The sequence below is a fragment of the Heteronotia binoei genome, chromosome 3, assembly GCF_032191835.1.
Source record: "Heteronotia binoei isolate CCM8104 ecotype False Entrance Well chromosome 3, APGP_CSIRO_Hbin_v1, whole genome shotgun sequence".
NCBI classification, from domain to species: Eukaryota; Metazoa; Chordata; class Lepidosauria; order Squamata; family Gekkonidae; genus Heteronotia; species Heteronotia binoei.
Genome location: NC_083225.1, coordinates 133973338 through 133985535, shown reverse-complemented (window position 1 = coordinate 133985535; position 12198 = coordinate 133973338). Strand labels below are relative to the sequence as shown.

General features: G+C 41.1%; 1 protein-coding gene and 2 non-coding genes across 6 annotated transcripts in view; 1 reads left to right on the top strand and 2 right to left on the bottom strand.

Moving 5' to 3' along the window:
• The first annotated feature begins 316 nt into the window (after nucleotides 1–316).
• Nucleotides 317–388, top strand: TRNAP-AGG (transfer RNA proline (anticodon AGG)). Its single transcript has one exon. It is a non-coding gene; the product is annotated as a tRNA-Pro (tRNA).
• A 313-nt stretch (nucleotides 389–701) lies between these two features.
• Nucleotides 702–12198, bottom strand: part of RCSD1 (RCSD domain containing 1) — a 58078-nt gene continuing 46581 nt past the window's right edge. For 3 of the 4 annotated variants that reach the window (XM_060234480.1, XM_060234476.1, XM_060234481.1), the window contains one exon: nucleotides 10038–11047. In XM_060234480.1, the coding sequence (XP_060090463.1) occupies nucleotides 10451–11047 (597 nt within the window). In that variant the 3' untranslated portion in view covers nucleotides 10038–10450. Of the gene's footprint in view, nucleotides 718–10037; nucleotides 11048–12198 lie in introns of those variants that run through there. The other variant, XM_060234482.1, reaches the window with a different exon arrangement.
• Nucleotides 1105–1176, bottom strand: TRNAP-CGG (transfer RNA proline (anticodon CGG)). Its single transcript has one exon. It is a non-coding gene; the product is annotated as a tRNA-Pro (tRNA).

The window sequence follows — 12198 nt, the reverse complement described above, 5'->3', positions numbered from 1 at the left end:
GGGGATTGTAGAATTCACGGCTGCCAATAAAACCATATCTTACGCTGCATGAGTGAAAGACCATAGCAAAAACCGAACAAAATAGATAGCTAATTGTACAACAGATTAGCCTGTGTGCATTCCACCACAAGCAAATCACCGGAAAAACAGTTTAATTTCTTTAGTTTTTGGTTGTGTGTGCATGTTTTTGCAAAAGTAAGTTACTGAACGATTAAAGGACATCAGTACTTTGGAATCCATATAGCCATAGAATCCTGAAAGGAACAAACCAAAACTCTTAACTTTTCCTAGAATACTGAGACAACTTCAGTAGAGTGGCTCGTTGGTCTAGGGGTATGATTCTCGCTTAGGGTGCGAGAGGTCCCGGGTTCAAATCCCGGACGAGCCCTTTATTTTCCCTCTTTAACAAAGAAGTGTTTCCCCCTGTATATTTAAATCTCTTCCCCATGTTTACAGCTATATATTATATTATGCAGTGTATTAGGGTAGGAAGAGGTTGTGTGCAAATACGATTATGTTGCTGTTTGCGCTACTCATTGCGTAACCTTATGAGAGATCGTGAGAAAAATAAAATTTTCCTGTTTCTCTGTGCCCTATTTTCTTGCATATAAAATAACTCTAATAATACATCTATTCAGTGAAATGGGGGGGAGGGGCTGCAATTGAAGGATTCTGATGAGAAAATAAAATGAATGAAACTGTCTTGCTTGACTTTCAGTAAAAACAAACCCAAAAATAAAATAAGATTTTGAGCCTCTTTTAAATTATGCATACTGCCTCGTAATCTGGTATTTCTCTTTTTTGTATTTCATGGTTCTCAATCCAGCTCTCGGATATTGTGTAAAGACACAAACAGCAACCTTAATCGGGTAATATTTTGCTCCTTCTTTCAGCCCTCGGCATCCCACGTTAACCTTTTCGGGGAGGGGGGGGGATGTTACACTAGTATTCTTAGCGCAGTCTCAGGCACGTCTCCCCGCCATCAAACGTCTCTGTCCTCAAGTAACCCTCGCTAAGACTGTGATGAAACAGCTGTAAAATTAATAAACTGCTGAGGTCCCCCAAAATAGGAGAGAGAGTCTTTAATGTCCTCCCCCCCTTCGCGGGCTCGTCCGGGATTTGAACCCGGGACCTCTCGCACCCGAAGCGAGAATCATACCCCTAGACCAACGAGCCGCTCTCAGCTCTGCTTTTCTCAGTCTGCTTCTTTACTTTTATCCCGCCCCCATTGCACTGCGCAAGTATTTCCTTTAATCGTTTGCATGACTTCATGGCTACACAAGGAGGCACCCCTGCCATTTTCACGGATCGTTCCGTCCACTGTCCCGTCCATACCATACTCGCTTGTACTGATCGTATGGCCTATCCGAGTCTCTCATCCGGAGGGGGAGATGAAAGTGGACGAATCTGCGCGTACTCACCACTGTTGCATTATACTGTGAGGAGAGACCACGGAGAACTGCCATGTTCCTTAAGGAATCCTCGCCGGGTTTATGAAAGCGCGCTGGCCCGCAGCGGCATTCAAAAACAAAATAAAAACCACCGTTGCTGGGCCTTGGAACGCAACATAATCCTTTCAGGCATCCGTTTTCTACTGCGGAGGCACACCATCTTCGTCTACGAGTTCTTCAAACCGCTGAAATCTTAGCAGGCCTGGCGATTTACTCTTTCTTTGCTGAACGGAGTGACCAGGAAGAAGTCCCGGATGGTGGAGCTTTGTGGCAAAGACGGTTGCCAGCTTCCAGCTTTCTCTCCGGCTCTTGCGTCTTGAAGCGCTACATAGCAGGCGGAGATTGGTAGATAGTGCCCTTACGTCGGAAGGAGAATCTGTGCCCCAAATTCTTTTGAAGGCACAAAAGCGTTTTGGTTTTTTTTTTTTTTAAGTTGCCTGATCTGATATATAAGGAATATTCCCTGCAATAAGCACATGACAGGAGGTTTACCCAAATTCAATGCAATTGCTTCTATTTATTATGTTTTTGCAGTTCTTTTACCACAATTGTGCAAATCTTTTGTGTACATTAAAAAGGTGGCTGATACATTTTTTAAAAAGGAGTGCTCAGCCTTTTTGATCCTGTGGCATTTTAGGGTAGTGGTGGTGAGTGCTACCCCAAAATAACAGCCACAGCAGACACAGCTAAATGGAACACTTCCTTCCTCACACCTCCTAGGAAGAAGGCAAGCCCAAAGGAGAAGTGGAGCCACACACTGACTAAGGAAAACTCACCCACCTACCTGATCCTCTAGGAAAACCTTCCTATTTGGATGGGGGCAGCCAATAACACATAGCCCTGCCTTACAGTAACCTCACACACTTTCTGAAAAGTTCAGTGGGTGCCAGGTAGGGTTGCAGCAGGTGACCCAGTGCCATCACTTGTAGCACAATTTCAAAATGATATTATCATATATAGGTGATGCTGTAGCATTCACTGCTCAGCCACAATATTTCCCCTAGACTTGCCCCCCTGCTACCCAGCTGAGCAGTGGTGGGCAAAACCTACAAGGGCACCCTGTGGCCCCCAGGTGCCACATTGGAGAACCCTGTTTTAAAATAACAGAACCCTTATTTCACTGCAGCTTGGTATTGCAAGCATGGGAGGAAATGCATTCATTCCCCACTATAATTTCAGAAAAGGCTTATCTTAAGTGCAGTCTAAGAATGAATTTAGGACTTATATTCAGGGTATGAGGGCCCCCAAGGATCCACTAAATATACTTGAAAAATGGAAGTTTAGAGAACAGGCCTTGTGACAAAAGCAGTCAATACAAATAATGAGGCTAAAGACATAATACTTTTCCTAGAATGTTCAAGACACCAGATTAGCAGCAATAATAAGACATCTTTAAAATACTGTTAAAAACAAAATGTTAACTATTAACAGCACTGCCTCTCAAGTGAGGGCAAAAATACTTCACAAAAATCCAATGTAATTGCCTAGCAAGTGCCCCCTTCTAAAGAAAATGCCCAAGAGTCTTTCTGAAGGAAGCTTGAACATCTCTTCAGGCAGGTCGTTCCAGAAAGTAGTTGTCACAATGGGGAAAAGGTTGAAAATCGGCTATGATGGTTTGTGTAAGTCTAATCAAAGTTACAGCCAGCAGATTCTGTGAAAAACATAAAGGGCTTGTAGGTAAGACTCAGCACTTGAAATTGTATCCAAAAGCATATAGATCAATGGTACTCAGCTACATTCACAATTAACACCAACCAATAGAGCCGCATTTACTTCCATCCCTGGCATGAGACCTGCACCTCATGGATGCCCACAGTTTAACTGTTCTGGTGTTGAAAGCTGGGAATTGCAGGGCCTTGCCCACTTCCCTGAAAGATGGGGCAGGGTGCCATGTTAGGGAACGGTGCCCAGAAGAGTCTCAGGTAGCATGTCAGAATCAGGCGACTCTCAAATCACTGATTGAGTATCACTGATACAGATCATCAGTGCAATGGCTTTAAATGGAGGTGATATAATCATATTGGGGTGTCCTAGTTAAAAAGCAAGCAGCCACATTTTGACCAGTAATTTCTGAGTTGTTTTCATAAACTACTTCACATAGAACATGTTTTGATAGTACAAACTAGTCATAGTTCTCTCACATCAGGTGCAGATGTAATAAATTTCAATTCACTCACAGGAATGTGTATATGTATAAGAAACTTTTGTCTCTTCTTGAAGCTCCTTGCTTGTACCTTTGTTGGGGGGGGGAGAGGGGGCTTCTTTTGATAGCTGTAGAGCTAGATCTGTGAATATGGCCATGTGGAAGCTCCTGAAATTTTTTTCACGTATTAAGGCTGTAACGATTTTAATTTATATATGTGTTCCTTTAATTGTTAGGAAGTTGCAGAAGAGAAAGGGGGGGGTGAAAGAGGGAGAGTGAGTTAGTGAGGTGATTGGTTGGTGACTGAGAGAGCATGGGTGGAGCTAAGAAGTGGGGGTGGGGAGAGAAGTCAGTCAGCAGTTAACTCTCAGCAGAGGGACAGCAGTTAACAAACAGTTGTGGTCAGTCAACAGTCTACAGCAGGGGTGGCCAACAGTAGCTCTCCAGATGTTTTTTGCCTACAACTCCCATGGCTGATAGCTGGGGCTGACGGGAGTTGTAGGCAAAAAACATCTGTAGAGCTACTGTTGGCCACCCCTGGTCTACAGAGTCTGAGAAGCAGTCATCTGATTAGAATCTCATACTAGTGCAGTGAAAGGCATTAAGATACTAGGAAAAGAAAGAAGAATACTTTAGAGGACATATTAGGGGCTAGATAGAGAGCCAAAACCTAATATTGTCAGAGTATTACAGGAGTGTGAGAGACAGAAGCTGTCAGAAAGTTGAGTTAGGAGGAGAAAGGAGGATTTGAGAGTGAGGAGTGTGTGAAGTGAAAGATTGACACCTCAATCAGAAGTTATTATTTACTGAAGAATTAATCTATAAACATCTTCAAACCAATATACTTATTGTGCAAATAAAGTTTTATTTTGTTTTATCTTAACCTGGAGTGCTATGTTTTTAATAACATAAGAATCTCATCCTCAGGGCCACATAATCCAATGAAGAACCCTGAGAGTTTGGGCACAATTAAGTGGAGAATGTGTTTGGAATTAAATTCCTGGTGGTAGCACTACATATTTTAAGAGGGAAGTCATGACAACTGCATATAGGCAGGGTTACTTCTGATGGCCATTTGGTATCTACTCTAGCTTTGCACAGTTGTTATGTAGATATCTGCAACACTCATTGGATGAAAACTATAGCTGGATAGAGTGCTTTTTGGCAGCATCCACATGGGAGAGGCTTCCAATTTTAAACTCTATCAAATTCTAAGTCTCTGGCTACAATGTACAAGGCATTGCTTACTCAGCTCTTCGTTCAGCTGTTTATCCACCCTCACTGGACACTTCTCCAACAATGCTTGTGTCATTTAGCTAATGAAATCCTGATACTGGAACAAGCATTATTGTGGTATATGTTGGAAACTCATAAAATGTTGCAGAAGGCTAGACTTTATTTACCAGTAAGTGTATTTATCCATCTCCACTTTCTTCAAACTGACTAATTTCATTTTAAACAAAACTCATTAAAGGTAACAGGAATTGTGCCAAGCTTGTGCAATCATGTAGGCTTTTGATTCTGGCACATCTCTTTTTTTCCCCTTCAAACTTTTTGATAGGCTGTGTATTTCTTCATCCAAAATCTTACATGTTTAAGCATTGCTCATTAGAAATGCACAGACTATATTGGAGTCCCTCACAGTAACAACAGAACATTGCCAATTGTGGTATGCCTGGAACAGACTCCTTGCTATAACCATCCTCTTCTGAGTTCTCAGGCTGCATCCTCAAACTGAAGTGAACAGCACTGGCTATTTCTGTGTTCAGGAGTCCTGTATAATTCAGACACTTTTAGAAAAAATACATTCCTCAGTCTTTCCCTCTAGGGAAGATCCTGCTTGTGAAAATAATGTGAGAGCATGACAGATTACTCTGTTCCACTTACTAGAATGGTCCTTCTTGCAATATGTTTATTACTTGAGCTTTTAAAATTAATATTAGATAGCTTTTGAGCAGGTGAATTCCTGGTGTTGCATTATGTGCTATAAATGTTGGGATCTGGGAACCTTATCTTTGAACACTGACACCCCCTCTCCTTCATGCTTCATTAATGCATTAGAAAGTCCTCTGAGTTTTAAAGATAGTTGGCCATGTGAAGCAGAAACTGTAAAACAGAGGGGAAAAGAAAGCTGGGTGGATGGAATTAGATCTGTTTTTCCTGGTTTATAGTCACTGTGTTTATCTTTGTGCATATTGTGCATTTTAAAGAAAACAAACATTTCAGAAGATACTTTCAGAAGAGGGTAACCAAGTTGGTCCATAAGAACAGCTAAGACTCGAATCCAGTAGCACATTAGAGACCAAGAAGATTGTGGGGATATAGGCTTCTGAGTGTCAAATCTCCTTTCTTTAGAAAGCTTGTACCCTGAAAATGTTGTTGGTGTCTAAAGTGGTATGCCCTGACTTGAACAGCAGATGACAATCAGCTGTATTTTGTGCTTTTAGCAGATCCCAGGAAATCTGTGAAAATTGTGAACAGGTGCCTGGAATAAAGTCTGCCCCTATCTTCCCAACTGGGTATTCTGAGGAAGTCTTCCATCCAAGTGCTAACCCCAGTCAACCCTTCTTAGCTTCTGAGTTCTTATGAGATTGTGGTGGAATTTCTTTTGGGGTTGATCTTCTTTATGAAATTGGCCACAAGACCTCTTTATGAAATTAAGCACTATCAAGCATTCTTATTGCTAGCAGCTAGCTGCTAGAATGTAGGTCAGTAGAAAGTGGGTGAAAGGTAAGAGCTATTGGAGGGTAATCTTAGCCTTATATGGTATGAGCAGCAGCCGGAAAGAGTGTAGATAACTGGCCATCTGTAAGAATCAGCTGGGGTTCTGGAATGTAGTTGACGTATATGATAAGATGACGATGAAATAGAGATAAGCTATACATTTTCCAGGGGAAAGGCTTGCCTGGGCTATCCTGGTCAGGGCTTGTTCCATCTACAGTGGCTCCCAATTTGCTTCCAGGTTCAATTCAAGGTGCTGGTAATAACTTTTGAAAGTCCTGTTAGGCTTGGATCCAACATATCTTAAGGACTGCCTACTTCCTTATGAATTTACTCCATCCTGACTCTTTGGAGGCCCTATTTCAGGGGCCTCCCCCATCTGAGGCTAGGGCAGGTGGCAATCTAAAAAAGGACCTTATTGGTCATGGTGCCAAAACTTTGGAACTCTCTTCCCAAAGAAATTCCTCTGTCTCCCTCTACTTTTATTTTCTGCCAGAAGAGAAAAACAATTTTGTTTGGCAGACTTGTACAAATCCCACTAACTGTTATCAGCCCTCCTCCCTGGGGGTTGTTGTTATGTGTGTTTACATGTTTTATTTAAAGTTTTATATTTACTTATATTTTAATGCTGTTTTACTGTTGCACTGTTGTCATGTTTTATCCTTGGGGATCCTGTTTGGGTGGAAAGACATCATCAAAATGTTATAAATAAATTGAATGAATGGGAAGAAATCTGTGGTTTTAGTCCCAGCATGTCAGTTAAAGCATGTTAGGTAAGGAAGGGACCCTCTGCCTGCCTGAGTCCTTGGGTAATGCTGCCAGTCAGAGTTAATAATAGTAGGTGGCCAATGGTGGTATTCGAAATACAATCACATCTTTCTTGACCCATAAAAATCAGTGGGTTTAGAAGGGTATCACAGTTTAGGACTGCACTGCAAAGGTCTCATTCACTGTTAGGTACTCAGAAAAAGACATTCAAAAAAGAGCAGATTTTCTTAGGAATCTGCAGGCTCTTCAGGGTATGCTTAATGCCACCATCAAGACACAAAGCAACTGTTAGGAAAAATTGCAGGAAGGTATGTAAAAAGGCAGTTTTTACATATGTATTACATGTTTTTACATATGTATATTTTCTCTAAGAGACTAGAACTCAAATTATATTAGAACTATATTGATCCTGGAAATGCTGTATTTTGGGGCAAAATTGTATAGTATTACTTCCAAAAGTACAGACAGCAGATAACTGAACATCCTGAAGGTTCATTGAGAAATAAGCAAGAAAACTACTGATGAATGGTGCGGCATATCAGAACATCATGCTGGGGTTAGCTGATGGCACTACAGTCTTCATGGAATGATCACACAACCCCTTGGTATCACTCGGACATGATGAATGCTAATAATAAACCAGTTGTCCTCCATGTTGTGGGATAAACTTGACCACCATGAAGAGTCCATCTTGTTTAAAACCTTGCAACAAACCTGAAATGAGGCTCATTAGGCTGTAATTAGGCATCTCTTCCAACACACTCTTCAGCCAAACTAGCTCCAAAAGTTTTGGCAGATGTCTTTCCTCTGATTCAGGTTGTGAGATCAAAAGTGGGACTGTGATCCTGACAAATCTGAGACAGATTTCTCACTAGCGTTGCTCCGCTCCCAGACTTCTCCCCCCGCCCCCCATAAGTGATTGATTTCCCACCAGTTGCTCCGTGGACACATTTTGAAGCACAGCTCCCTCCAGTTCCCCTCATGGTTTCTTAATCCTTAAAAGACAGCATCACAAAGCCGTGAGGGGAACTGGAGGGAGCCCCACATCAAAATGCAGCTGCAGAGCAACTGGTGGGAAATCAGTTGCTTATACCAGGGGAAACAGAAGCCTGGGGGCGGAGCAATGCTAGTGAAAAATCAGTGTGAATCTCCATCTCAGTTATCTGGCTTGTGGAAGAGCCAGGAAGAGACTAAAGCATCCTTTACTCAGAGAAACATGGTAAACTCAGAATCTCGCTATAACAGATGGTTCCCAAACACAAAAAAATCTGTTATGTGCCAGGTCTCTGACTTTGCAATGAGTGCAGTCAGCAATGCTTCCATTTCAAGTACTTTAACAATTATTTTCAGTTCAACCAGTCAAGTTATTGCTAAAGCATTAAGAGCATATTATGGGCCGCCCATATGAACTGAATCTTTGGTTTTTATAAATTATATCCAGAGAATAAATACAGATAAATTATTCTGCATCTAAAAACAGTTTTGGCCATAAAATATGATTCTATCAAGACGAACAAAAGAGATCATTTTTTTTGCACAGTTCGTCTTAATGTATGAAATTCTTTGCTGCAGGATGTTGTGATAGCATCAATTACTTTAAAAGAAACGGGGTAGATAAATTCATAGGAACTAAGTATATAAATGACTATTCATAAGGTAAAGGTAGTCCCCTGTGGAAGCACCAGTCATTTTCAACTCTGAGGTGACATCGCATCATAAGGTTTTCACAGCAGACTTTTTTACAGGGTGGTTTGCCATTGCCTTCCCCAGTCATCTACACTTCCCCCCCAGCAAGTTGGGTACTCATTTTACCGACCTTGGAAAGATGGAAGGCTGAGTCAACCATGAGCCGGCTACCTGAACCCAGCTTCCTCTGGGATCGAACTCAGGTCGTGAGCAGAGCTTAGCACTGCAGTACTGCAGCTTTACCACTCTGCACCACAGGGCATAACAGCTATCATAACAGCTATCAATAGAGCTTCCATATTTAGAAATAGTATGTCTGAATGCTGCATCTTGCATTGATATGTAATGTTTCACATTACATCTGATGTAACACAGTCCTTCTTTTTCTGCACTTCCAGTTCAGTGCTATCATGGCAAACCAGCAATGTGTAAAGTTTCTGTCTGGAATAGGTTTGCCAAAAGAGCTGAAGAATAATGTTCTGTATCTTTAATAGAGGCTTGATATGTGGCAAGTGAAACTTTCTGTGGCTTGGAGGTAAACAACATCACCCAGCAAATATCAACCCATTAAGCCTCTTTAGGACATTTTTCTCTGGGCAGTTGGCAACCCAAGGAGACAGTCAATAACAGTGTGAATGTTTTTAATATTATCCCTCTACCGAAGATACTTCTCTCATGCTGCTATTTTACATGGCAGCCATTACTTCAGATTACTATCAGCAGCTGACATGCTGTTGCCATCTGTTTCTGACAATATGATGATGCAATATACTAGATTTTCTTATACAGTTACCGGTATTGGCTTCCTGAGTGGAAGAGCTGAACTTCACAAGATATGGCTTCTTCTGCACTTACGGTTTAATGTGGATGCTGCTTCACTTGAGATCTTAAAGAAAACAAATGTAAACCCTATCTTGACCATAAGGACAATTCCCTTTCATAAGGACCATAAGGACAATTTCTTAGACTTTCCAATCTACATAAATAACAATCTGACAATCGGATAAACTGAGCTAAAAGAGATCAAGTTAATTTAAACGTCATGTGTGAAGACACCCACAGCCCACCCCACACCCAGCAAAGCAAGAAAAACTGAAGGATAACAGTCTCATTCTTATCTTACCAAATAGAAAGTTTCCTATACCACTCATGTAAATTATCCCATAGTCCCTAAAGTAAACCAGAAAAGGACTGTTCTGTGTGGTTTTGTGGGTGACCGTGTAATTGGCATGCATGCAGTGGAATTACAGCAGGCGACCCACAAGAGGTTTGGAAATGTCCACTTTAATCAAAAAAATGTAATTAAATGCATTAGAGTTCTTTCCATTTGAAAAAAATGCTGTTACTGTTAGAGCTGGACAGTGGAGTGAAATGTGACGCCTCAGCAGCTGCTGTTTTCTGTAACTGAACAGAGAAGACTTTTCTTCATCTTTCTTCTTGGAGAATCACCAGCTTGAGAAGCTTAGCATTGTCTGTACCAGGCTGTTTTCCATTCAAGTTGACCAGCTTTGCTCAGTAAAGAGCCTAAGGACTGCCAAAAGGAAAAGAATAATACTGGCAGCCTTGGAATTTTTATATTAAAATGAGCTTGAGGTCATTCAGAAGCAAGCACTGTGTTGGGAATCCTACCTTTATCTCCGTGCCCTCCTACAGTATACAGCCAGTTCTTGTATTATATTTATCACACACTGGTGCTTGCTGCAGTTTCCATGTTTCCTGCAGACTGTGGAGTCCCAGTGTCTTTTGTGTCTGATCCCTGTTGTGTGTTTTCACTGTTAAAGAAGTTATCTTTCCTCTTTCCTTTATCTCTGTTTTCCTGGTCAGAAGCATTGCCATCTTCCCTATTCAGCAAAGTATTCTCTGCAGTGCTGCTACCTGGATTTCTCTCCTTGTCCTCCTCAATGTTCTCACATGGGTTTTCCTCTGCAAGGTTCTGGTGAGGCTTCTCTTCTTCACTGTCCTTATCTAATGTCCCTTTTTCTGTTCCCATGTCTCTCTCTTTGTTTGCAGTTCTTCCAGATCTCTGACATGATAGGGTTTTTTCATCAGATGTGCTCCTGTTTTGTTTCATATTGTGATCTATTCCATCTACAGTGGGAGAGAGTGATTTCACAGTCTTACTCTTGTCCATGAATAAACCATTCTCATCCTCTTCTTCCTTGGCACCATTTTCCTGAGGTGAAACAGTCACCTGAAAATCCTGGTCATCACACTCTGACTGTGACTTTCGAAATCTTCTAGAGGGTGGCCTGCGTTTCATTGATCCTCGTGTTCGTACCTAGAATGGATGATAAAACTGAGATTGAAAAGTGTGAACTAGATTGATGTTGCAATGCCAGCAACGATATCTAACAGGTGTTTCTATGCCCATCTTATCAGCCATGTTCTAGTTCTGTTCTACATCATGCTCTAGTTCAGCCATCTTCATTTTCCACCACATTTCTTTCACAAGACAAATAAGATTGCCCCTTATCAGAAAAAGAAGCAATAAGCAGATTATTTTATGTAATCAACTTTATGTGAAAATTCTGGCAAATGAAACATTGTTGCTTAGATAAACAACTAGGTGACTCCTGAAAACAGATGAATCTTGACTTATTCTCTTGAGTCAAAAATCACTCAAGTGTTTTATTTTTGATTCTGGATTAATGGAATGAAATACTATGAGTTCAGTGTTTGGATGCTGACGGTCTTGTGTTGAACTATGAATTCCAGGTCTTCTCTCTCTCTCCTCGCCATTATACCATACACCTTAGGCCTTTCTTTCCCACATAAGTTTGGTATCGGGGATCTCAGATGACTTAACAAGACTGGACTTCTTGGCTGGAATCCAGATTTTAGCAAAACCAAAATCCAGTATCCACAAAGAGACAAGCAGGGCTCAAGTCCAAAGTGCAATTTTAGGGTTGGAAGAAGAGGCAAAGGAGATAGCAGGCAAAATACAGGAGAATGTTGGATATGATTAGAAGAATGAAAAGTGGCCACAGTATTCCTGAATAAATACTGAATTTGTTCTTGTTCCTCTGTGGAGAAGGACTTTAATTACTGTTTCACTTGCTTGCTGATTCTTTTTCATTCTTCATGTCAGGGCTTTTTTGGTAGAAAAAGCCCAGCAGGGATTCATTTGCATATTAGGCTACACAACCTGACACCAAGTCAGGTGGAACTGCGTTCCTGTGTGTTCCTCCTCAAAAAAAGCCCTGCTTCATATTATAATTTCCTAATCATACAACTATAGTAATTTTTTTGTAAAAAAATAATAATAGTGCAACTGCTTTGGCTGCAAAGAGAAACATAGTAGCTAAATCTCATTTTAGGAATAAGAACTAGTTAAAGGTTGATTCAGAAAAGCCAAAGCAATTTAAAGTACACAGGAAATAACGAATAAAACTGAGAAACAGAAGTGGCTGAAAACAATAAGTGAAGCAA